Source organism: Dryobates pubescens, chromosome 20, assembly GCF_014839835.1.
Source record: "Dryobates pubescens isolate bDryPub1 chromosome 20, bDryPub1.pri, whole genome shotgun sequence".
Taxonomy (NCBI): domain Eukaryota; kingdom Metazoa; phylum Chordata; class Aves; order Piciformes; family Picidae; genus Dryobates; species Dryobates pubescens.
The window spans coordinates 4,303,298-4,330,027 of NC_071631.1; the positions used below are offsets into that span (position 1 = coordinate 4,303,298).

A 26,730-nucleotide genomic window follows, 5' to 3' on the forward strand; every position below is an offset into this window, starting at 1 on the left:
GAAAGGAAAGGAGTGATGTGGCCTGGGATGAGCTCCTGGGGATGCTGCAGCTGCAGACACCTTACAGCCACAGCACTGAGGACTCCTCTAAACCTAGCACTATTCTAACCTCCCATTATAGGGCACCAACTCCCTCCCCTCTCCCTTCCCCTTGTTTCTCCCACCCCACTGCTCCAGAGTCCTGTGGCTATGCAGTGTCGACCCTGGGCAGGGCTTCATCTGCTCTTCTGCTGCTCCCACAACCTCCTGCCTCAGCAGAGTGTGAAAAGGGTGTGCACAGGTTAGATACTTTACCAGAGTGGTGAAGATGAAGTGGTAGTATTCTGTCATCATTCCCATTGCCATGGCCTTGAGGAGAGGAGGGAAAAGAGGTTAGTAGGAGTGGACACAGGACATGACAACAGCCATAAACCTCTACAGAGATGATCTGGATGCTGCAGCAGCAGCCAGAGGCTGGATCAGCCCCATGAAGCACATGCTTAGCCACCAAGAGGCAGGTGCTTGACTGCTGAGCTGAACTGTGGTCCTCCAGCCCTTCTGAAAAGACAGCAAAGCCCCAGAGTTGAGCTCTTGTGGAGGCTGGTGGCCTGGCTGGGTGTTGCTATGCCAGGGAAAGTGGGAGCACTGCCTGGAAGGTCACAGGTGGGGCACACTCGCCGCACGACGTGCCAGGGTTTCGAGCAGCTTCTGTGGGCTCAGCTGGGAGAGAGGAGCTTACCCTTCCTTCTTAGATACCCAACAACCAACAACCTTCACAAAGCTGTGCAGGATGGCAAAAGCAGCCTTTCCTCATGGCTACAAGCCCAGGTACTGGCTGAGACACTGAGTTAAAGGCTTTTCCTTTCTCACTCATGGATTTCTGCAGCTCTGTGTCCCCCGTGCCTTCAGTGCCTGTTCCTGCAACCTGTGCTCATAACTCTGGTCTGAGTCCCTCCTGTCTGTGTGCCACAGGCATGCTCTGGTGCAGTGCCTGGTATAGAAACAGGTCAGGGAACACAGAGGCACAGGGGAGACACCTCCCACCCCTCAGCCCTTGGAGCTGGTGGTGCAGAGCTGAGTGCTCTTGGCGAGCTCAGGCTCTAGGTGTGCCAGCCCTGACACCAGGATGGCTCCTGCAGATTGCTGGGATCTGCATAACTGAGCCGTGGAGGGAACAGGCTGTTCTGTCAGGGTTGCAGGGAATGCTGTGGGCTGAAGGCACCTTGGCTGGCTGACCATGTCCTACATGGCACAAGGGGAACATGTCCCTGGCTGTGGGAAAGGTGACCTTGAAGCTGGTGACTGACTGAAGGGGGTACCTGTGAGTTTGTCTTAGATGCTGACTCTGTCAGCACATTTTTCTGGACCAAGCACATGCAGGAGCATTTGAAAACCTCCACTGATGGGAAAGTGACTTCAGTTCCCTCCAGAAATGTTCATTTCCCTTGGGTTTTGCTAAAAATTACCAGGGCAGAATTTAGCCCTGAGGAAGGAAGAGACAGTTTGAAGTGAGATGTCAAAAATCAAGGGGAAAGGAAATGACTGAGGTTAAAAGCCTGGATACTGTAACTCTAGAGCACGACTTTACCTCCTGTTTTCTGATAGCCTGGAATTGCCTTTCTGATAGCCTGGGAGCTATCCCTGTGTCACCTGCCTGGCCAGTGGGGCTGTTCCAGCTCTCTCCTGACCAGGTGCACAGTTGCCTCCTGAGCAGGCAACGGTCCTCAGTGTGTGAAGCTTCAGTGGGATGATGTGAAACCACTCGAGAGGAAATCATGAGATTCCAGTTTGGATTCCACAGCTGACTGATGTCTTTCAGTGGTGGATGAAGAGCCCAGAGCTGTGGCAAGGAGCAAGCTCCAGCTTCCCTGTGCTGGCAGCGTGGGTGCAGGACACATCTGGGGTTGTGGGGAAATGAATAAGTGATGAACCTGGTGGATAAGCTACAGGCAATCTCTGGGATGAGAATGGGATCTCTGCTGAAGTTAAGACAGGCACATCTGTGCACTGCAGAGTGCAGCAACTGTTCAGAGACAGCTGCCAAGGACAGCACAGAAGATGGAAGCCGGAGAACAGATGTAAAGCATTAACAAGGGACCAAAAATGAGCAAGGCCAGAGAAGATGGGGCAGGTTGGAAGGCACCATGAGCAGGCCTGGCTCTGTGGTAGGTTTTCACAACTATGTGTTTGTCCAAGAGGGTAAAATAACCACTGGCTTGATGTCTCAGGCACTTCAAGGAAGCCAGGCTGGAGCAGCATGTGGCAATGTCATCTGTACCTCTTGGTGCCAGCTCTCGTGTTACTGCTCATGGATCACTAACCCCTGGGGTTGTTTTGGGGTTTTTTTTGGTACTCCAGTTTAAAAATCCTGCCCAGATGATCAGTGAAGTGCCTTGTTAGGTATTTGCTGTGGGAGCATTTTACCTTAAATAACCTGGGGCAAGATCTGGACTGGCAGGATGGTGTGAGCCTAGTCAGAGCTGCCTGAGAGAATGGAGGCTGGAGTGGCTCAAACCATTCTGTGGCACCTAAAGATGTGCAGCTAAAGCCAGTTCCAAGGGGTGGAAATTTTAACACAAGGCTTTTGTGACCCTTTTGTCACTCATGGGGACTGCACCAGGGTGGACAGAGCAGCCAGGATGCTCCAGGGAGCCTGGACAGAGCAAACACTGGTAATCAAAAGTCTGCAGAGCTCACTGGTGTAGTTACCACCATGTTACAACAGGTAGATACTACAATAAAATATGATTGTTATTGTTTCTGGCACAAACAGAAGGCTGAACCATTCTTTCTTTTGGTGCAGTCTAGTTTTCTTCTGTGTGTTGTTCTTCTGCCACTGCAGAGCACGAGCAGAGTCCCCTCTCTAGGAGATGCCTTTGGCTTTCCCCAGCTTGCACTTGTGGTGAACACACAAAGCAGAGTGTGAGGAGGGCAAGGTGGAGCAATTCTGCCCCTGGTAAAGAAGCAAGCAGTTTCACAAGTGGAGGTGGCACCTCTAGGTGTGCATATCTTGATGCAGGCACAACAGTTAGGAAAAGATGAGGTTTATGAGCTTCCTGCTTCTTCAGCAGACACAGGAGGGTTGTGGTCTGCATTGCTCAGAGCCTCCCCAGAGGGTTTGGGGTTGTGCACCTTCCCAACCTCTGAAACCAGCTTCTTCCTGAGTAAAAATATGCTATAGACTATTGCTAGGTTGGAATCCATGGCTTTGGGTCCTGAAAAAAAAACCCTCAGGCTCACCAAACCAGTCAGAAGGACTTAGAGAGACTTTCCCCCTAGTCCCCCCTCCCTCACTCTGCACTCAGGGAGATGAGCAGAGCAGATGGCACAATAAACTATAATAAACTGCATCATAAGTGAACAGCACCAAACAGCCAGCATGTTAAAATAATAGGCAGGAGACAATGAGTCCCTGATATTGCTTCCTTTAATAATCCCTCCCAGGCTTTCTGATTTCTCGGAGCACTTCCCTTCATTTTGCATCAAGCAGCCTGCAAAGAGAAACCTCTCTCCATGTGCTGCTTTCTCAGCCCTTCAGGGGATTGATTTAATCTATGTGGTAGTGTCTTGCTGGGCTGATATGAGCAACACTTGCACTGCTGGTTTCCATGTGAGTGTGGTTTCCTCCGCCTCGTATCGACCCCGAGACCTCCAGGCAGGTGGAAATGAGGAGCTGGGGGGAGCAGCAAACCTACTGATCTGAGGAAAATGCCAACAGAGGAACTTAGGGAGAAAGGAGAGAGACCACATGAATGGAAAATCACTGACATCTGGCTTAAAGTCCAAGAACTGCACAGGGTGCTCAGGAAGGGACAGAGGATGTCCCTCCTGGCTGCAGCAGTGAGATGCAGAGCTGTGTGCACCGCTGGGGCCACATCCAGACAAACCAGTATGGCTAACACCTGCCCTGCTGTATGGTACTGGGTGACAAACCTGGGGCATGAAGCAGCAAAGAAGGGAAAGAAGATGCTGAAAATCAGTGTGCATGGACAGTTGTGCAGTGCTGAGTGAGGAGTGACAGGAGAGACCCAGAGCACAATCCTGCTGCTCCACTTGGGGCTGGTGGGGAGCAGTGGCAGAGGGGCCACAGCCTGGGTTCAGTGTTGTGTCCCCCACACTCCCTGCCATGTCTCCTCCAGGGACATGTGTCCCTTCTTACTACTGGTCACAAAATGACAGAGTGCTTTGGGTTGGAAGGGACCCCTGAAGGTCACCTTATCCAACCACCCTGCAGCCAGCAGGGCCAGCTCCAACTAGATCAGGTTGCCCATCAAGTTTGTCCTTGAATATCTCCAGGGATGGGACCTCAACCACATGCTGGACAACCTGTTCCAGTTTTTCACCTCCCTCATTATGAAGAACTTCCTCCTGATGTCTAACTATTTCTATGTCACTTTTTTTGACATCCCAGTTTTCCAGTGAAACCCACAGCTCCTGCAGTATCCATCAAGGGTGCACCTGTCGTAGCTCTTGGTGGAGCTGTGGACAGAGGCAAAGAGGCAGGTCTGAGCTGTCCCCTAGTGCAGCCACCCCATAAGCATTACAGATTCACAGAATATATCTGGTTGGAAGAGATCTTAAAGCTCCTCCAGCCCACCCTTTGACCCAGCACGGAAGGGTCACCACTAAACCATGTCCCTAAATGCCAGGTCCTCAGGCTGCCTGAACACCTCCAGGGATGGTGACTCCACCACTGCCCTGGGCAGCACATTTCAATGTTTGAGAACCCTTTCAGTGAAGACATATTTCCTGGCAGCCAGCCTGAACCTCCTCTGGTGCAGCTTGGAACCATTTCCTCTGGTCCTGTTGCTTGCCACCAAGGAGCAGAGGCTCCAACCTCCCTTCAGGGAGCTGTATAGAATAGAATAGCTGTATAGAATAGAATAGAATTAACCAGATTGGAAAAGATCTTCAAGATCATCAAGTCCAACCTATCACCCAACACCATCTAATCCACTAAACCATGGCACCAAGCACCCCATCCAGTCTCTTCCTAAACACCTCCAGTGATGGTGACTCCACCACCTCCCTGGGCAGCACATCCCAATGGCCAATCTCTCTTTCTATGAAGAACATCCAGCCTAAACCTCCCCTGGCACAGCTTGAGACTGTGTCCTCTTGTTCTGTTGCTGGTTGACTGGGAGAAGAGACCAACCCCCACCTGGCTACAACCTCTCTTCAGGTAGTTGTAGAGAGCAAGAAGGTCTCCCCTGAGCCTCCTCTTCTCCAGGCTAAGCAACCCCAGCTCCCTCAGCCTCTCCTCATAGGGCTGTGCTCCAAAAAGAGCAGTAGAGAGTGGTGAGGTCTTCCCTCAGCCTCCTCTTCTCCAGACTGAACTCAGGTGCTCCTTGCAGGCCATGTGCTCACTGGGTGCCTCCCCCCCACCGTCCCCCGCTCACCTGCTTGAGGATCTGAGCTGCCATCAGGTGGCTGCAGTCGAAGATGATGCGGAACTCCCTGCCCCGCTTCATCTCCTTCAGCAGCGGCCGCGCGTCGTCCGTGTCCAGCGGCAGCTGCCGGATCTTCAGGCGGATGTTGTACCTCGAGGGGGCCATGATCAGCTCTTGCAGCCGGATGAGGCCTTCAGGCATTGCACAGAGACAAACCCACAGCGTTACAGCAGCTCTGCCCCGGCTCTGCGGCTCAGCCTGGCAGCTGCTTCCAGCCTTCCTGCATTAGTCCATGGTCACAGCTTCCCTCCCGCAGGTGGGCGGTGATGGAGGCGTCTCAAAGGCTAGGTGCCGTGTGGCATCTTGGCTTTGATAGACTTTAATGTCAGTCATTAGCCCCCTCCTCCCCCCACCCAGATATTTCCAGAGTAGAATGACCCTGCATCCAGCTGTGGTACAGCTGGCATCCCTACACTGGCTGGCAAGAGGAGAAGAGCAGATTATCCTAACCTTCGACACCTCTGGGACCATGACATTTTCATAGAAGGGAAGGGACCTTAAAGATCATCTACTTCCAACTCCCCTGACATGGACAGGGACACCTCACACCAGCCCAGGTTGCTCAAGGCCTCATCCAGCCTAGCCTTGTACACCTCCAGGGAGGGGTCATCCATGACCTCCCTGGACAACCTGTTCCAGCATCTCACCACCCTCACTCTAAGGAATTTCTTGCTAACCTCCAGTCTAAATCTGGTCTCCTCAAGCTTCAATCCATTCCCTCTTGTCCCTGCCCATGGCAGGGGGGGTTGGAATTAGATGATCCCTGAGGTTCCTTCCAGCCCTAGCAAGTCTATGATTCTATCACTATTTTGCCTTGAGGCAATGTGCCCTCGAGCAAGGACAGAATGTGACACTCGGCTGTGCAACAAGTTACAGTCTGCAGCGTTAGCCATGCACAGCACCAAAAGTGAATCTGCCCCTTGATTTCTGAAGAGCACAGCTCAGACCAGGCACTGAACCCCAGCCTGGAACTTTCTTGCTGCTCTCAGAATTCATTTCTTTTTCCTGCAGAAGGTACAGAGCCACGCTGGCTGAGGCTGAGCAGGGGTGGCTGGTATCTAGTGTCACGAGAAGAAACTCAGCAGATGCCTATTGCAAGGAGCAAGAGAGAAGGCTGTCCCTCTGCAGAGTGGAAGGAACACATTAGAATATGGCAGGGAGGGAACATACTGTGACCCACATTCACAAACCAGCAGTGTCAAACTGTGTTCTCATCAGTCCTCCCCTAAAGAAACCATTTGGTGTAGTGGAATGAGGTTGGACAGGCTCTCCAATGTGCCTTTTGTTTGGGTGGGGGTTTTTGTGGGGGGGTTTATCTCCAGCACTGGGCAGTGCCATGCTTTGTGTAACCACCACCAGCTTCCATTGGCAGTTCTGCTTTATCGAATTAGCCAGAAAACAAAAAACTTTCCAGACCTCCTTTTTCTTTTGGCTGGGAAACTGCACCCTCAATGCAGCCACAGACCAAGGGCTTTGCTTGTGCAGATGAGCACTGTGATGCCAAGCAGAGGTGGGCTGAGCTGGATCACCCCCGTGGATAATTAATCCTCCCCTGGCCCTTTGTCAGCTGGGGTGGAGCTGAGGGTTCCCCACTTTCTAAGTGCCTAATGAATTAAATGCTTCAGGAAGGTTCCCAGGGCCCTCTACAGCACTTGCCTGGGTGCCAGGGAACTGGTGTGTCCCTGGTCACTGCTCATTTTGTTCCTAAAAGGACGCATTTAAAAAGTTCCTGACTGGGACCCAGCACAAAACACCTCCTGAGTTCCTCCTCCAAGCCCTTTGTTACCCACCTGTGCTGTCATCATAAACCACAGTGGCTGACCTCCACTTCAAGTACTGCACGAGGTCCAGAATGGCGTGGCTGAGGGAGGCATAGTCAGGGTACAGGTTGACATAGAAAGTGTCCTTGTTATCCAAAGGGTGATGCTTCCAGCGAAGCTGTATGTGAGGAACTTCCAGGGCATTGCAGATGGACTGGACAGCGTTGGTACAGGAACCTTGGGAAGGTCCAAATATTGCTACCACCCCTAGAGCGAGCTGGTCACAGGCTGGAAGAGGAAGGGAGGGAAGGATGCTGTCAGTGAAGGATGGGCACCTCTGTGGGAGGGGTGAGCCTGGGAGGAGCTGTGGGCACAAACAGCTTCTTCCTGAGCAGCAAATGGGTAGAGAAGCTTCTGGACACTATTAGGTAGTTACAAGAGCGATGAGAGGCAGAGAGAGGAGGAAAGCTGCTGCGAAGTGTGCTGTGCTCTTACCTTTCTTAGTTGCTTCGAAGCTGTCGTGGAAGTGTATCCTCTGGATGTCGTAGGTCAGCGTTGTGTTAGGCAGCAAAGTTCTGTTCCTGTTAATGATGTTGGCAGAAAATCTGAAGGCCTGCTCCTCGGCACTCATAACCTGCGTGTTGGGGCCATCTGCGTACTCAAAGATCCCTCCTGCAGGACAAGACCAAACCAGCATTGAGCCACATGATGCTGGATTCATGATCCTAGGGAGCAAGGAGGAGAAAACTTTGGGACAGAGCTGTGACATTTGCAGACTGAAGAAGGTTTGCTCCAGGACACTTCCTGGGCTGAACTAAAGACACTCCAATGTTTGGCCCATGAGACCATTCAGGGCAGAAGGGGACAGATTTAAAGTCTTGGAATGTCTTTATGAGGCAGATGAGTGGCTTCCCATAAAACTTCAGGACAAGACCTTGGGAAGTGGGGACAGGCTCATTGCCTGGCCTTGGAGATGCTTCAGGTTTGCACTTGGAGGAGTTGCTGTGGTACAAAGCTGCCACTGCCCTTCCCTCCCTGCCATGCTGAACTCCTGCCCACCTTGTCCACCCACCCCCAGGGTCCTCACATGGGAGGCAGGCAGTGCAGCACTGCTGCTGGATCCTTTTAGTGCCCTTCTCATCATCTATTGTTCCTCATGTTTCTGTTAGCTGAGTTCTTAATTCAGACCAGCAGAGACTTCTGAATTTGCCTCCCTTACAGCTTATCTGCTCAATAATGCAGGTCCTGCACGCATGCTTGCCCATGTTCAGGAGCTGTTAATGCCATTACACCTCCCCAGGGGCACCCAGCTCATCTCCCACAGTCACTGGGTTTCTTGGCTCTGTATCCGTGAGCCTTGTCCTCAGCTCCCCACTGACAGCCACCAACGGAGGTCATTGGTGCAGCTGTAAATTCTGTACTTGCAGGTGCTTGTCACTGAGGTGTGGCCACCATCCTGTCCCCTCAGAGAGCCAGGGAAGGACACAGAACCTTGCTCCTTGCCATTAAAAAGTAAAGCAGAATAATTAATGGATGAGGGCGATAAGCAAGCGCAGTCGCTAACAGATGGTCTCTGGCTTCATTAGCAGAAGGAAAATCTTCCTCTTCAATTTAAGGTGGTTCAAAACTGTTCTGTTGTAGACAACAGATGTCTGCTGAGCCCTCCCAGCTTTCAAGCAACCACATGAGCCTCCTCCAGGAGCCAGAACGCATTATCTGTCATTTTGGTGGCGATTTGGCCTCAGCCAGGGGTGGCGGTTTGGCAAGAGCCAGGCTGACATTTCTGTTGACAGCCACATTCTGTGTGTCCCCCCAGGAACCCAACCACAGCCACATTCTGTGGGCCCTCCCAGGAACCCAACCACAGCCACATTCTGTGTGCCCTCCCAGGAACCCAACCACAGCCACCTTCTGTGTGCCCTCCCAGGAACCCAACCACAGCCACATTCTGTGTGCCCTCCCAGGAACCCAACCACAGCCACCTTCTGTGGGCCCTCCCAGGAACCCAACCACAGCCACCTTCTGTGTGCCCTCCCAGGAACCCAACCACAGCCACATTCTGTGTGTCCCCCAGGAACCCAACCACAGCCACCTTCTGTGTGTCCCCCAGGAACCCAACCACAGCCACCTTCTGTGTGCCCTCCCAGGAACCCAACCACAGCCACCTTCTGTGTGCCCTCCCAGGAACCCAACCACAGCCACCTTCTGTGTGCCCTCCCAGGAACCCAACCACAGCCACCTTCTGTGTGTCCCCCAGGAACCCAACCACAGCCACCTTCTGTGTGTCCCCCCAGGAACCCAACCACAGCCACCTTCTGTGTGTCCTCCCAGGAACCCAACCACAGCCACATTCTGTGTGACCCACAGTAATGATGCTTGGTGAAGAAAGCTTTGACTTTTCTGCTGTCTCTGTCTCTGCCCTTGTGGCCAAGAATGGGATTCTGGGATGCATTAAGAAAAGTGTGGCCAACAATTCCAGGGAGGTTCTTCTCTCCCTCTACTCTGCCCTAGTGACACCTCACCAGGAATATTCCATCCAGTTCAAGAGAGACAAGGATCTACTTGAGGGAGTCCAAGGGAGGGCTACAAGGATGAGGAAGGGTCTGCAGCACTGCCTGATGAGGTGAGACTGAGAGACCCCGGGCTGGTTAGTCTGGACAGGAGAAGACTGAGAGAGGATCTAGTAAATATCTATAAATATCTGAGGGCTGGGGGTCAGAAAGGAAGGGACAGGGACAGGGACAGGGACAGCCTCTGCTCAGTTGTGCCCTGGGATAGGACAAGGGGCAATGGGTGGAAACTACAGCACAGGAAGTTCCACCTCAACATAAGGAGGAACTTCTTTGCTGTAAGCAAAGAGCACTGAAGCAGGCTGCCCAGAGAGGTTGTGGAGTCTCCTTCTCTGGAGACTTTCAAGCCCTGTCTGGATGTGTTCCTGTGTGACCTGTGCTGGATTCTGTGGTCCTGCTCTGGCAGGGGGGTTGGACTCGATGCTCTCCAGAGGTCCCTTCCAACCCCTGACATCCTGTGAGCCTGGTATCGTGGCAAGTCACTTCCCTCCTCTTCCCCTGCAGACTGTGGGTGTCTGTGTCCCTGGCTGTGGAGTGAGTGTGGCAGTGAGTGTACAATCAGATCCACCCAGAAACACGTGAGCTGCTCACCGCATGTCTCTGGCAGTCAAAAACATTTCTTAGCTCCACACTGACTTTGGTAATAGTGAGAAGAATGAAGGAAAAGAGGCTGGATGGTCATCATGGAGACCCATCCCACTCCATGCAGGCTTCAGCAAGTCACTCTTGACCAGGTTTTAATCCAGGAGGCCTGGCAGTGTTGGTAGGAGCCAAACTGTCCAAGTGCCTCGCTCTCACTGGATCATCCCCAAACACTTCATCATTGATCAGTGTAAGGAAAGTTATTCACCCTTATCAGAGTCTGCAGATGCTGATAGCTCGACCTAAGTTTCTTAGGGCAGGGAAAGTTCACGCAGAAGATTAGAGCAGAAGCAATCACCAAAAAACTGAACTGAGTGTGAGACTCTTCCCTCTCTCTCTGTTCAAAGCTTTTCTGTCCAGAGCATTTTAGCAAGGGATCTTTCTGGTTTGTTTTCCAACATCAGCCTGAAGTGATAATTGGATTCGTGTTGTATTGATTATCAGCTGGCTGACATCAGGCTTTCTCCTAGCCCAGAGCTTTCAGGGCTGCTTTGGAGCATGTCTTGTTATGGTAGATTATAGAAGGACTGCCCATGTGGATTATTGGTGTTTGATCCCAAATAAATTCCCATTCCAGGTATCCAACTGGATGCAAGATGCTACCAAATACCTTGAGCTTAGTGCCAGGCAGTGAGGAGGCAGAGGGGCAGGAGTGATGGATTTGTGGTGGCACTGCTGGGTGCTGAGTGTTCTGGGGAGATGTGGAAACCACCCCAGCTGCCAAGGAGCTCAAGAGCAGCTACCACACACACCAGCCTGCTGGGTCCTCAAACACTTGGGGGATGGGGAACTGGGTCAGGCACAGGCAGCCCCCCCAGCCCCGCTCCTGGCACACTGCTGGCCCTCTTGGCTTTGTTCCTCTCCTTCAGAGATGTTCATTCTGATCATTATTTAAAGAGCCTAATAACCAGCTTGAAACAGCTGATTAATGCATAATCTTCATCATGATTACATAGCATAACTGGCATTAATTTGAAAAGCCAGCTAATTATGAAAATAATTGTTACAGCTTCTCCATTTGAGCAAAATGGAGAACATCAACTTGAGCTATTGGGAGGCTGAGGGATGTGACATAAGCTGGCTGATCACCAGGCTGGAGGGGGGACCCTGTGTGTCCCCTGCAACCCTCAGCAGGAAGGATGAAGCAGTGCAAGGCAGGGCAATCTGCTGCAGAGACAAACAGACTGGGTCAGCTGTCCTTGTGCTTCCCAGAGAGAGTGGTCCCATGTGGGTCTTGTAACAGTGACCTTGCTGTGGCTTTGCCCTTATGAAAGGACAGAAAGTCAATGGGCACTGAAAAGCCACCAACAAAGCAGTTCCCACTTCTCTAGACTGCCTTTAAACATGTTTCTGAGACAGTAAAGCTAAAGCCCTTCAGTGCTGCTGTCTCTCTCTCTCTAAACCACTTCTGCCTCTGCCCTGTGTCTGAACTTATCCCAGATGTTGGGTGTTTAATGGATGCTGCTCACCTGACCTGGTGCTAGCAGCCCCCTTCCCAGTCTTGCCTCTGTCTGTTCAGGTCCCAGTTTCTCCTTCCTTCCTTCTTCCCCTCCCATGGCTTTGCAGACAGTTACAAGACAGTGCTGAGCTCTGTCCTGTCCTTCTGATGGTCAGGAGAACATTTGCTGCCTGGTTTACCCAGCGAGAGTTGGTGCTGTTTCCCTCACCCATCAGTGAGCCCACAGACTCCCTGCTGCAGTGCCATGTGCTGGTCACACACAGGGAGGTTGAGCAGCTTCAGGCTGAGTTTGCTGCCATCTCTGTCTTTCCCTGAAAACCTTCTTTTTCTGCCATGTTTGTAGTGCAGTGGGGCCCTGGTCTGGGACTCAGCCATCGATATCTGCTCAGGTGGGAGAGGATCAAAGGCTACCAGCCCTGACTTTTACATGGTTTTGATGGAGTCATTCATTATTACACCTGACTTGGCTTTTAAATATCAATCACCAGGCAGGTTAAATAATTCTCAGTTGTCTTTTACCTCTAAAGCAGGCTAATTGCTCTCCAGAGAACGTCAATCAGCATATGGGAAAACAGGCTAATTAGAACCAGCTTCACGTCTTATTACTTTAGGTTATTTTATTTGATGACCACTGATGGTGCTGAGGGGTGGGGGAGGTTTTAAAATTCAAAATGAGGATCCAAAGCAAATGCCTGAAACTCTCCTTTTAGCTCCAGATCAGAAGAGCAACAGCCCCGGGCAGGAGGTTGGTACTGGGGGGTCCAAGAGAGGTTTGGCTGCAAAACACAAAGGATCTGGCTCTGAGCAGCAGAAAAATTCACCTCTGTCCAGGGCACAAGCTGGGTCCCAGGAAACTCCCCAAATCCCACTGATGCCAATCAGCACCAGCCCAAGCCTGTCTGCATGTAGCAAAGGCACAGTGCACTCCTCCATCCCCAGGTGATGATGCTGGAGGATCTTTTCTCTCTAGTATCGAGAGACAGAACAAGAGGAAATGGCCTGAAATTGTGCCAGGGGAAGGTTAGGTTGGAATAGAATCATAGAATCAACAAGGTTGGAAAAGACCTCAGAGATCATCAAGTCCAACCTATCACCCAACACCTCATGACTGACTAATCCATGGCTCCAAGTGCCACATCCAATTCTTTTTTGAACGCCTCCAGGGACAGGGACTCCACCACCTCCCTGGGCAGCACATTCCAGTGGCCAATTACTCTTTCTGGGAAGGACTTTCTCCTTACCTCCAGCCTAAACTTCCCCTGGCACAGCTTGAGACTGTGTCCTCTTGTTCTGGTGCTGGAGATTAGTTAAAATTACAGAAAGAGTGGTCAGGCACTGGAACAGACTGCCCAGGGAGGTGGTGGAGTCACCATCCCTGGAGGTGTTTGAGAAATGTGGGGGACACGGTTTAGTGGCCACAGTGGTGTTGGGTTGCTGCTTGGATTTGATGATCTCAGAGAGCTTTTCCAACCAAAACAATTCTGTGATTCTCTGGTCTCTGGAATGGCCCCAGCAGGGAGCTAGAAGGAAGCCCAGTCAATGGCGTGGGAATCCTGCTCCAGTGCTGGAGCTCACCCTGAGCCATGGCTGTGCAGACTGAATACAACCCCAGCTATATTTAGCTTTGTCGAGAGCTAAGTCAAGAAAGTCAAAGTATTTTAGGCCTTCATTTTCTCCCCTCTTCCCCTTTTTAGCAAAACAAACAGCTTCCTCCTCGGGAGGAGGATTCCAGCAGCCCTCAGTGCGTGGTGTGATCTCTTATCTTTTACTCCTTATAAAACCAGGGAGTTACTTAGCTTTGAAGAACGACTATTTCTGATAACACTTTTCTCTCCCCCGCTGACAGTGTTGTTAACACATTTAGACAGCTTTCTGACAGTCTCTTTCCATGTGACATCCTGCAAGAAATACTTGTTTTGAAATAGCTCTTACTGAATATGGAGCCAGGCTGAGCTCCTCCAGGGGCACGAGAGCTCCTGCCTCTGTCTCGCAGACCTCTGTGCCCAGGGACCTCTCCTTGCTGTGTTTTTCTCTGAGGTTACAAACTGTCTTCCTTGCTCAACAACAGGGCTGGCTGTGATGTGGCAATGGCCTCTTCTGATGGGCTCTCTTTTGGGGCCAGTAGTAGCAAATGGACTGATCACAGTGCAAAGAATTTCGTGCCTGTCTCTCCAGGGTGCCACTCGGCAGCTTCCTGAGGGAGGAGGACAGGAGAGCCCCCCCTGGGAGCCCTTGCTCACCAAAGCTGCCTCTCCCCTGGGGAGCTTTCAGAATTGATGCTTCTGCTTTGACCAGTCCAGTGGGGAGAATTTCATTGTCACGGTCCAGGTCCCTTCAGAGCTGGTGTTTACACTGGTAAAGTGAGATGAGATAACACCAGTGGGAAGCAGAAGAAAGTTCACCAAAGCATGAGGTTGTGCTCTGGGAGCGGAACTAAAGCTCTAGAGCCTCCCAGCAGCATGAGGCTGTTTGAGTCTGTGATAAAGCTGCAGTGAAAGTGAGGAAATCAGAGGGCAATGAGTGTCAGCAGAACCAAAGGGAAAGCACTGACAGGTTTGGGCACCCAAAGGGAAAGCACTGACAGGTTTGGTCACAGGGATTCTCTCCCTGTGCTCTCCACTGAGGAGCTGCTACCATAAACTGCTCCACAAGGAGCAGCAGCAGAGCTGGGGCTGGTCCCTACTCAGGCAGGTGCTGAGCAGAACCCCTGTGCCTGGGGCTGGTGCTAGCTGATGTCCTCCACATAAACCAGATCACTCTGGGTGAGGAAAGCAGCAATGAGGGATGCCAGGGGCTCTCACCCTCCAGCACTTCCACTTCCAAGAATCCCTTTTCCCACCCAGGAGGCTCCTCACACAGTGGAGCTCTCTGCCCATGTCCTCCACAGGCTCCTGTTGGACCGTAGGTGCCAGACAGTATCAGCCTGGGATATCTCCCTCGTCACAGGACCACGGGTGGGCTCAGTGTGAAGGCAGTGAGCAGAACTTGCACACTTCTTGAAACAAACCTTCTGGGAAGGAGCTGAAAGTGATTTCTTAGGCCTGTCAGTGGGTTTCTGACTCTGATGGAAGAAAGGCGCAGCAGGACCTGAGCTCTGTCCCCTGCAGCTGCTGCGGATCATGGAGCAGCTCTGTCACTCCAGCCTGGCACCGATGTGAAGCAGCACAGCCACTCTTCCACGGCAGTTTCAGGCTTCACAAACGTGCAGCAGGCAAGAGGGACCCTGCGCAGCAATCGGCTGCTGCTGGCAGGCCTGAGCTGTCCCCTCCCTCCCCAGGGAAGTTGCTCTCCCTCTGGATGCTAATTGCTCCAATCCCAGGAGGAGGTTCTGGCTCTGGCAGGAGGAGGATTAACCCCAGAGCCTGCGTGTCTGGGCTGCTGAGGCTCACCCTGCTGCCTGTGCCCATGACAAGTCCCTTCTGTGAGAGCTGCCAACACACCAGACCTGTCCCCGAGCAGATGCTCCTCTGCTGGCAGCTTCTCTGGCTCCTGGGCAATTCCCAGCTCTATCTGCTGAGGTTTGCTCTGCCCATGGAGCCCAGGAAGTCCCTGCCCAGCTGTAGATCTGATCCCATTTGATGTGATCAGCGAGTGATCCTGTTCCCTGTGTCCATGATACCCTACAGTGAGATGGAGCCAGGGCAGCCCCTCCATGGTGTGTCTGCCCCACTGGCTGAGGGGAGCATGAGTGCCCCAGCTCATAGCACCAAATGTGCTCCCCCAGCACCCTCCCGAAGAGACAAGACATGGTGCAGGGAAGGCTCTAATGCTGTACTTAAAATCCCTGTGAGCTCAGAGGAGGGACAGATGCAGTGGACCTGCCAGTCCCCGGGGTGACCAAAGCTCCCTGTCCCCCCAGCACAATGAAGCTGAACTTGCATTAACAAGAGAGCTGGGTTAGAAGATCTTCAGAGGTCACTTCCAACCCTGGCTGTGCTGTGACTCTGATCAGAAGTGAACCTGAAAATTGTGACTTCTGTCACGACAGCCTCAAGGCACCACAGCCACGGCCAGCCTGGCCACACAGCTATCCCCCTGAGACCTCAGCACAGGTTGAACTGCAGAGGGACACTGTCCCACTCCCCTGCCCACAGCCTGGCTCCCCCCACGCTGCCTCTTGGGGGGTCCTGGGGACCTCACAGCAGCTGGCAGCAGGAGCTGATGGGCTGAGCAACGCTCCCAGCACCACGTCTGCAGCACAGCAAAAAGCCAAATTCTGGCTGTGTGACACCGTGGGGAAGGAATCCAGGCAGGAAATCAGATTCCAGGCACAAGTGCCCCACAGGGAGGGATTTTCCCACCTGCCAGGACAGAGATCCCAGCGCAGCAGGCTGAGCTATTCCCAGGGGACTTCATCTCTCCTTCTTTTCTGGTGTTGCTCCTGAATATGCAAGGCCCTCTTTAATTTGCAGTGTTATTAGGTACTTGGTGTCACAGGGGGTGACATTTCCTGCCTGTGTCGGAGCTGTTTAACAGCTGAGCAGTCAAGTGGCACAGAAATCCATTATTAATGCTTCTGGTTAAATTAACTGATTAAAAACACTGGAGCTAAAAAACCTGTGTATCAGCACTTCACTGCCACTAAACGAGGAATTAATGGAACATGGCAGCCTGTTATTTAATGAGGAGTGGGTAGGGGATGGGCTGGGAAGCTGTGGTGGGCAGGAGCCGCTCTGTGGGCTGCGTGGGCGCGTGGCTGTGATCCCTGCGTGGTTGTGATCCCGGTCAGGGGGGATTGCAGCTCGCAGAAACAAACTTTCTCCTGGTTTGCAGCTCCTCCTGGTGTGGCCTAATTGGCAGCTTGCCCCGTGCCCTGCCTGCGGAGGAGCTGCTCTGGTGGTGCCGTTTTACATCTGAGGAGCGTTTAGGGTGACCCCGGCCCCGGGGAGCGGATCAAAGCCTTAATCTGAGATCAAAGGCCTTCAGCAGTGCTACAGCAGAGAGGAATTACATTGCCAACAGATTTCTTAATGATATTTACATTTTTCATTTGCATAAGACATGACTGAAATGAAATGGGCATTTCTCTTTCAACCGGCCTCGATTAATTAACGGCGACGACAACAACTAAAAGGCAGCACCACCACAGTCTCCCAGGAGTGGATTCCCATCAACAGCAGGGGGATGAAAATGCCAACAAACTGTTAATTCACTGGCGTGCTCGAGCCGAGAGGCACTCCATTTTGCTTTAGAGTAGGCTGAACATGAGCCAGCAGTGTGCCCAGGTGGCCAAGAGGGCCAATGGCATCCTGGCCTGCATCAGGAAGAGTGTAGCCAGCAGGAGCAAGGAGGTCATTCTGCCCTGTGCTCAGCACTGGTCAGGCCACACCTTGAGTCCTGTGTCCAGTTCTGGGCCCCTCAGTTTAGGAAAGATGTTGAGATGCTGGAAGGTGTCCAGAGAAGGGCAACAAAGCTGGGGAGGGGTTTGGAGCACAGCCCTGTGAGGAGAGGCTGAGGGAGCTGGGGTTGCTTAGCCTGGAGAAGAGGAGGCTCAGAGGAGACCTTCTTGCTCTCTACAACTACCTGAAGGGAGGTTGTAGGCAGGTGGGGGTTGGCCTCTTCTCCCAGGCACCCAGCACCAGAACAGAACAGCAACCAGAACCAGTGAAAGGACTGGGGGGAATGGATCCAAACTAGAGGAGGAGAGAGTTAGCAGGCATCAGGAGGAAGTTCTTCCCTATGAGGGTGATGAGAGACTGGAACAGGTTGCCCAAGGAGGTGGTGAAAACCGCATCCTGAGAAGTTTTTAAGGCCAGGCTGGATGTGGCTCTGGATAGCCTGATCTAGTGAAAAATGTCCCTGCCCTCTGCAGGGGTGTTGGAACTGGATGATCCTTAAGGTGCCTTCCCCCCCTGACAATTTTGTGATTCTAAGTTTGGACTCCTGAGAGCAGAGCAGCCCAGTCTGAAACATCCTATCCTATCCTATCCTATCCTATCCTATCCTATCCTATCCTATCCTATCCTATCCTATCCTATCCTATCCTATCCTGTCCTGTCCTGTCCTATCCTATCCTATCCTCTTCTATGTAGGGATGGAGGGAAAGATCAATTCCTAAGGATAAGAATTGTAATGGGATGTGGAAGAGGATGTAATCCTTGCAGGAGGGCTCAGCCTCAAGTCTGTGCAGCTTTGGCTGACCATGGCTGAAGTCCTCTGTCCATTTTCCTTCCCTACCATTTATTAGCTCCTGGTTTACAGAATCCAGAATTAACCAGGTTGGAAAAGACCTTCAAGATCATCAAGTCCAACCTGTCACCCAACACCATCTAACCAACTAAACCATGGCACTGAGTGCCTCATCCAGGCTCTCCTCAAACACCTCCAGTGACGGTGACTCCACCACCTCCCTGGGCAGCACATTCCAATGGCCAGTCTCTCTTGCTGCTTATTTACCCTGGCAATAGGCATAGGCCTGGGTCTATACCTGGAATAGAAGGTGTCCTGCAGCGAAATGGAGTCTTACACAAAACCCTCAACCCGATTAAAATGACAATTACTGCCCGTTAATTAAACTCTTACCTATTCATTGCTAAGCCCCCAGCTAATACCTGCTAATCCCCACCTGGCAGGGAGCAGAGGGTGTCAGACTTCAGGAATCTAAATTGAAATCCTCCACTTCCTTTCCAGTGTGTCACCAAATCCAACTGATTGTTTCTCATTCTGGAGTTGAGGCTTCCAAAAAAAAAGATACATATATAAATAACTAACAACCAGGGGCTTTGAGTGAGAGGCTGCAGCAAATGGCAAATGCAGCCCTGCAAATATTGTGACATATTGTTTGGCATCTGCCCCTAAATATTTAACAGCTCCCTTTTACAAGATTTTTATGCCACATGCTGGGAATTTGCTCCTGATGGATGCTGAATTTGATTGAGGAAATGGATTCCATTGAGGAGCTGATTCCCCCCCAGCCCCTGGCAGGCTCTTTGCTGTTGCCATCTCCTGGGTTTTGTTCCCCCTCTTTTTGAAAGAAAGCAGAGAAAGGGGGGGAGGAAGGGAAAAAAAGGCAAAGCACAAACAAAACCAAAGAGGAAAAGGGAGATTAGGCTCTACACCAGAACTAACCCCAGAGGATGCCTGTCTTTAAGTCATTTGAGTTATTGTGCTTTACACCTTGCACAGGTAGCACCAAGTCCTGTGGCCATGGTTTGGTCAGTGTGGTGGTGTTACACCAAAACTAACCCCAGAGGATTCCTGTCTTTAAGTCCCTGGAGCTGTTCTGCTTTACACCTTGCACAGGTAGCACCAAGTCCTGTGGCCATGATCTGGTCAGTGTGGTGGTGTTACACCAGAACTACCCCCAGAGGATGCCTGTCTTTAAGTCATTGGAACTGTTCTGCTTTACACCTTGCACAGGTAGCACCAAGTCCTGTGGCCATGGTCTGGTCAGTGTGGTGGTGTTAGGTCACAGGCTGGACTGGATGATCTCAGAGGTCTATTCCAGCCTCAATAATTCTGTGATTCTGTGAATTTTGTGTCTGCTTGATCCCATCTACTCTCCACAGGCAAACCATTGGGCAGGAAAAAAACCTGGAGCTCAACTGGTTTCCAAGTGTGGAGGGGTGCCAGGGCTCCAGGGCTTCACTGCCCTGGGCTGCTGGTGCTCAGGGGCACAAACTGGGAAGTGTAGAAATGGCTTCAGCCTCTTTATCTCCTGGTGCTGGTGTGGAGAGAGAGAAGAGCCAGACTTGGGCAGGGAGCAGGAGTTGTGGAGAGCAAAGGACTGCTTCAGGAGGGGTTTGGGGGCCACACTCCCTGTGCTGCTCTAGGATCTGCTTGGGAAAACATCCTCAGAGCCTGGTTTGGAGGAGATGGAGTTTTCTGGAGGAGATGGAGTTTTCCCCTCTCTATTTCTGGGTGGTTTCTCCTTGCTGACTGGGCAGAGAGGCAGAAACAGGGAGTGTTTGAGGCAGTGTGGGCAGGGAGGAGGTGGACACTGCCTCTGCATGATCCTGGTGCTTTGTTGAGGAGAAAAAAACACCACCTCAGGATCTTGTAGGAATTCCTTCCCAATCTACCTTGACTAACATCCTTCTCAGCAGGAAAGGTCTGCCTGGGGGAGGCATTTGGTAAGCCTACAATGTTCACGTGTTTCTGTGACTGCTTTGGTTTCCTTCTTTTATATTTGTATTCTATTTTTTCCCCCCATTTCTTAATTGTCAGTTCTGAGCACCCAGGGTAATTACAGCTGCAAGATTTGCTGACTTAAAAACAGCACTTTATTCCAGGGAATGAAAGCAAAAAAGGGGATGACAAAAGGACCTGGCTCTGAAAAATGCTTTCATTTTTTCTTTTTCCTATCATAGAACTGTCAGGGTTGGAAGGGACCTCAAGGAGCAGCCAGTTCCAACCCCCCTGCTGTGGCCAGGGACACCTCACACTACAGCAGGTTGCTCACAGCCACAGCCAGCTTGGCTGCAAAAACCTCCAGGGATGAGGCTTCCACCACCTCCCTGGGCAACCTGTGCCAGGCTCTCACCACCCTCATGGGGAACAACTTCTTCCTAACATCCAATCTGTCCATTTCTAGTTTTGCTCCATTCCCCCCAGTCTTATCACTCCCTGACACCCTAGAAAGTCCCTCAGCAGCTTTCTTGTAGCCCCCTTCAGATACTGGAAGGCCACAATTAGCACAATCAACTGTAGCCTCAGTTCACAAACAGCTACAGGCAGAGTGGGGGTGCAGAGGGATGTGCTGGACCTGCCTGGCAGCAGAGGACTTTTACATTCCCCTAAATGATCAAAATCAGCCATTAAATGTCTTTTTCCATCTCATAAAAGCAAATGATGCAGGTGAAAAAGCAGCTTGTGCTGAGCTGTGCTGGGAGCCTTTGGCTGCACACGCTGCTGGCTCTCGGACTCTCCAAGCCTGGCTGTGGCACAGGATCCCCATCCTGGTGCTGGGCACCCTGCCTGTGCCCAGCCACACACCCAGCCTGCCTGGGATGGGGTTAGGCTGCTTCTGGTTTATGCTGGAACTGGCTGCTCAGGGAAGTGGTGGAGTCACAGTCCCCAAACATGAGTAGCTGTGGCACTCTGGGACATGGTCTGGTGGAGGTGCTGGGTAAAAGGATGACCTGGCCTCGAGCACCCCCAGGGAGGAGGCATCCACAACCTCCCTGGGCAACCTATTCCAGACCCACCAACCTTGTGCTGCAGAACTTCTTCCTAAGCTCCACTCTAACCCTACTATCCCTCAGCTTCAAACCATTCCCCCTGGTCCTGTCTCTAAACACCCTCATGAAAAGTCCTTCTGCAGCCTTCCTGTAGGATCCCTTCAGGTATTGGAAGGCAGCTAGAAGGTCCCCATGGAGTCTTCTCTTCTCCAGGCTGGACAACCCCAGGTCCCTCAGCCTGTGTCAAAGATTTATCACCATGCTCACTGTTTACTTAGTGCTGAGGACGCCGTTTCCTCAACCACAGCATTATGAATTACCAAGGATTATGTGTTCAGTGGCTCCTATTGATTCATGCAGAGCTAATTAATGAGATCCATCCCCAGCCCTCAACAGGAGCAGCAGCACAGGTCTCATTAGCACGAAGCAGCAAACTGCTGCTGGGAGCATGGAGGGTGGGGAGAAGGTCCCTGGAAGGGTTAATGGGCTGAGAGCCACTGATAGAAATCGTCTTTTACAAACTCTGCAGCAGACAGTGAAAAGGCAGCTGGGGATCGCTGCCTTCTAGTTGCCCTGCCCTGGGCAGGGCTATTTCTGCATCCCTGGGAGAGCTGGAGCCTCTTTGAGAGAGCTGGGAGAAGCTGAGGAGCTGGAGGAGAGATCAGAGCACAAAGCAGACCTGTAAAGCCATGTTTGGTGAACTTTAATTAGATGAAAGGAAACCTCCCACAGTCGTTTTTGTTATCTGGAGCCTCTTGTAGGTGACAGAGGAATCAGCACCTTCTGCCAGCTCTGGAGTGTGGCATAGCTAAAGAGAATCAGGATTTGGCCAGGCACTGGGAAAGCAGCTGGAGTCTGGGAGCTTCCTTTACTGCCAGGAGCAGAGCACTGCTGTGGGCAGAGTCCAGTGGAGACCAGTCAGACCACAGCCTCTGTACCCACCCTGTCCCTGTCTCAGCCCTGGGGCTGTTGGGAGAGTGCCCAGGGTAAGAAGCTGCAGATGAGGCTGTGCAAGACAAACTGTTTGGCTTCCCATGGGGTGGTCAACAATCCCTTTATTGCCTTTTTATCTTTTCCCCTGAAATTGCCTTTTTTTACCTTTCCTTTTCTCCCCACCCCCCCCCGCCCCCATTTCCTTTGGCTTCAGGTGAGTTGGCATCTCCTCGGTACTGGTTGTGTGGTGTAAACTGGGAGCTGTAAACTGAGAGTAGCATGGATTCAGTGACAAAAAAAAAATGATTTGGTGTCAGTCAAGCAAGCTGGGGAGGAAGGGCCACTTGTGAGTGGGAGATGTAAAAAGAGCTTAAAATGCAGCTGAGCTGAATTTGACTTTAATTAAAAGCATGTTCAAGGAAGAGATTTGTGACAGGAAAGCTGAGGAGTGAAGGTTTCCTATTTCCCACCCTATTTATAAAGCAGTGAACAGGAGCTGGCATGCTTCCTCACCACAGTGGGTCTACAGGAAGCAGATTGTGGGGAAACCACATGAAATTGGGCAAAACAATCCTCCCCCTCAGAGGACAGCCCCATAGAGGGCTACTGCTGCCCTGCCTGGGCCACAGTGCTGAGCTGGGGGCACTGTCCCTGCCTGAGCCCCTCGTTTACAGTTGGCTGGTGCAGGGCTCCAGTGATAGCTTCAGATTCCAAATGCTAAGTGGGGAACCACGAGATGAATCAGTCCATCCGAGAGCAGGTTTGGAGAGGCTGCTGCAGACATTCCCCTCTGAAGTGCTGAGCAGCTGCTTTGTGCTTTGCTGTCCTCCTGGGGGGTGTGATACAGTTAAAGGCTGGTTGGAAGAGATGCTTCTGTCAGCCTCTAGCCCAGCAGAACGTGGCACTCTGCTGGGTAGCAGCACATGAACCTGGAGGAGCAAAGTGTTGGGTCAGTGCCTGCACCCTCTGCAAAGTCCTGGGTTCAGCCACTGAGAACAAATTGGTCCCAGTGACGTTCTGGGGTGCTGGGGGAAGCTGCAGGCACTGATCCCACTTCAGGAATTGTGCCACTGGTCAGCGTCCCCCTGCCCTGTGCTGCTTGGGGCAGCTGTGTGTGAGCAGCTGCTGGGCTGAGCTCCACAGGCTGCAGCCACGGTAAGCTCCAAGTGGGCTGTCCCTGCAGCGCTGTGGGGGCACCACCAGTGCCCTGTTACAGGCCAAGCTGGTGCCCAGCAAGATGGCTGGGCTTGGGGAGTGTGGGGCTTCCCCATTGCACACATCCTGCTCCGTGCTGCGCTCTCCTAAAGCTGCTCTCACAACTCAGCTGCTCTGCCAGGGTGAGCCTGCAGCCTGCCTGCTTCCTGGGATTCCCTTAATTAAAACAACGTCTTGGGGCTGTAATAATGAAAACAGAGGAGCTGGCATTGGAAATCAATAGCCTGATTTCTGGTCATGCTGTGGACCTTGCTGCTGGAATGTAGAAGTTATGCAGAAAAGATCTGCAATTAAAACTTGAAGTGAGGTAAGGCTCCTGCAGGCTCTTCCCTTTCTTCCCTCCAGTCCTGTGCAAGTGCAGGGGGTGCAGTCCTTGCCTGCTCCCTGCTGCCCCAGCACAGCCCTCTCCCTTTTGGAGCAGAAGATGGTTAGCTACCAGGATGTGGCCAGCCATGGAGAGGACCTTGCCTTCTCCTGGGCAAGGAGCAGTGGAGACCTCCAGGCCTTGCTCAGGTCCCTCTCTGGCACGTAACTCACACTGCGCTTCTTGCAAGTCTTTTACTTCTTAAATCCTGTTTATGGAAGCACTTCAAGGCCTGACCCAAGTCACATCTCACCAGACAATGAGTTGGAACGACCCAACTGCTTAGTGCTTCACTCAGCTTTGTAGTATAAAGAGAACACTTGGGCTTTATAGTGGAAAGAGAAACCGCAGCCAGCAGGTGAGGGAGACAGGATGCGACTCCTCGCCTGAGATCAGCAGCAAGTTTGGCACCTCCTCCTGACCCAGCCCTGGTTACTCTGCCTGCCATGGGAGCCCTCCCTTGGTTGCAGCTGGGAGCTGAAGGCTGTGGGAGCTCTTCCCAGGGTGAAGCGTGGTGGTGGGGAGAGATTCCTGAGCTGATTGTGTCAGGTGAAAGAGAAGTGGGAGCAGGGAGCAAAATCTGTGCCAGGGTAGCACCTTGGCAGCTGGGGGGCATCCTTCCTGCTGACAACTGAAGCAGCAGCCACTGCAGGGGGCTTCCCCGGGGCTGGGTAGGAGAAGCAATGGGAAGAGAGGTGTCCCCAGGGACAGCAATTGTCCCCGGGGAGAGTGATCACCAGGGCAGAATCTGCCTGGCCTCATGCTTGCTCTCATACGCTTTCATTTCCAGGCAAGAGCTTTTGCCAGCAGCCTGGGGTCCAAGGGGGATGCTGGTAGGAGAAACTGTACTTGGTGCTAAAGCCTCCACTTCAGGGATATTTCCTGAGGGAATGTGACTGAGGTCACTGAGCAAATGCTAGAAGGGGAAGCTGTCACCTGCACCAGCAAAGAGCCCTCCTGCTCAGCACCATGGGGCTCTGGCACTGAGCCTTTGCAGCTCTTCTCTCTCAAACAAGGCTTTCAGGTGCTGGCACAATCCCTTCAGATGCTCCTGCTTTGTGACAGGGTCTGGTAATGAGAGAGGCTTTGTGATGATGAGCTGCAAAGGGTCTGGGTTTGTAACTGAAAGCACCAGGACTTTGGAACTGAATCCCAACTGGAATGCTGGAATCTGGGGGGAATGCAGAAGGTGGTGGAAATCAGGTTCCTGCCCCTGCTTGTCTGCTTTGGAGCAAGCACAACCTCCCTCCAGAGCCAGGTGGAGATGTTGGCAGTGTGGTGCCATTTGTCCATCCCAGCTCAGCCCAGGGGAGCCCTGCATAGCCTTGGTGGAGCAGTTCCCTGTTCCAGCTCTGCCTGGCTGTCCCCACAGGTCAGGAGGAGCAGTGTGGTGGTGAGGAGCCTCCAGGAGTACTGCTGGCCCAGGCTGCAGCACAAGCAGTGACTTGCAAATCCTCCTCTGCACAACCTGTGCTGTGCCCCTGCTTTGCTTGCTTCAGAGGCTTTAATTGCCATGATCCTTTCCCACCTCGTAGCAATCAAGTGGTGGCTTCCTCAGCAAACAGGAGTTAATTGGGGTGCAGTCAAGCTCTCTTTTCAGGGTTTTGGGGGGTTTGGGGTGGGGGTTTTTGGCTTTTGGAGGCACTTCCTGAAGCATCCATGCTGAACTAACACATTTTTATTAATGCTTTCAAATGGAGATGAAAATGCTGCATCTTCTCAGGGATGGCAGGCTTGATGAAGCCAAAAAAAATCCTACCTGTGCTGCTTCTGCTTGGTGGAGCTGAGCCTTAGTGCAGCCATGCTCTTGCAGTGCCCTCTGAGACGAACACAGAAGCCCTAACTGGATTTGCATTGCTGAACTGTTGGCTCCAGCTGGGCTTTCTCTGCACACAGAGCCTTGCCTGCACTTCATTCATTAGTGTGCTGCTAAAACAAGTGAGTAGGTTGGAAATCTGGTTTGCCTTTCTGCCCTCCCCCACCTAAGTAAACACACATTCATTTCCTCCTACAGAGGAATTTCAACCACAAGTCCTAGGAGCAGCCAGGTTAATCTCCTCCGCACTTGAGGCTGGTCAAGAGAACCCAGAGGAAGGGTGGAGGTGGTGGCAGGGGTGACCCAGATCTCATCTCCTGGATCCCTGAGGCATGGCTCAGCAGCACACTTGACCTGAGGATCACCTTGCCAGTGCAGCTGGCACCGTGGCTTAAGATGCAGCAGCAGCTCCAAACTGATCACAGAATCAACCAGGTTGGAAGAGACCTCCAAGATCACCAAGCCAAACCAATCACCCAACCCTATCTAATCAACCAGACCACTGGCACCAAGTGCCTCAGCCAGGCTTTTCTTACTGTGTCCCTGGACAGCTGCTTCACTGGGGACCATGAGGATGAGTCCCTCAAGCTGGTAGCCATCTCACTGATGGGATGTGAGCTGAGAAGGGGCTGTGGAGATGGATGCAGCCATCTGTGTGCTTGGGTGCTGCTTTTTCCTTCTGCCCAAGTCTGACTGTCAGTAATGCCATTTGTAGCTTCCTCTCACACATGCTGGAGTTCTGATCTCTCCCAGATACACCTTGCTAACAAATCTGAGACTTAGACTCTGTGCCATGAATACAAGAAACCTTCAAAGCATCCTTGCCCACTAAATGCTGAGACAGACACATAAAGGTCTCTTTCTGCAGGAGGAGCACACACTAAAGGTCACAGCAAGAAGATGCAAGAGCTGCCTATGGAGCTGAAGGCACAAACACCACTGCCTCAGCCTCTTGATGCTCACTTGCTGTGGAGCTGGAGGGACAAACACCACTGCCTCAGCCTCTTGATGCTCACTTGCTGTGGAGCTGAAGGCACAAACACCACTGCCTCAACCTCTTGATGCCCACCCACCCCTGGTGGAAATGATTCAGCCTTTTCTGCAGAACAAGGGGGGTGGGGAAAGGCATCTTAGCTGTGCTGAAGAGCTCTATGTGTTGAACCTCCTCCTGCAAATTGCCATTTTTCAAGCTCTTTTGGATGCAAAGAGCTGAGCCTTTCCCTGCCCTTGATAGCAAAGAATCTTCCTCCCCTCAAAGGCAGGATTAGAAACAATGGGGCTAATTAACTCCCAGAGTTTTCCTGTGACCTTTGAAGCCTGCACCAAGATACACTTTGTATAAACAGACTAAAATAACACCGAGGGATGATGGTTGGCTCTTCAGTTTAGAAGTGGAAAAAAGAGAGAAGTCTTTTCCTTGAAT

At 52.1% G+C, this 26,730-nt stretch overlaps 1 protein-coding gene across 1 annotated transcript in view; it reads right to left on the reverse strand.

The window, feature by feature from the left end:
* The window catches only part of GRIK3 (glutamate ionotropic receptor kainate type subunit 3), a 124,070-nt gene that overhangs the window by 47,822 nt on the left and 49,518 nt on the right, over positions 1–26,730 (reverse strand). The window contains exons 2-5 of the mRNA XM_054170330.1: positions 7,685–7,861; positions 7,220–7,477; positions 5,379–5,560; positions 295–348 (exon numbers count right to left, since the gene is read on the reverse strand). Coding sequence (XP_054026305.1) covers positions 295–348; positions 5,379–5,560; positions 7,220–7,477; positions 7,685–7,861 — 671 coding nt within the window. The remainder of the gene's footprint in view (positions 1–294; positions 349–5,378; positions 5,561–7,219; positions 7,478–7,684; positions 7,862–26,730) is intronic.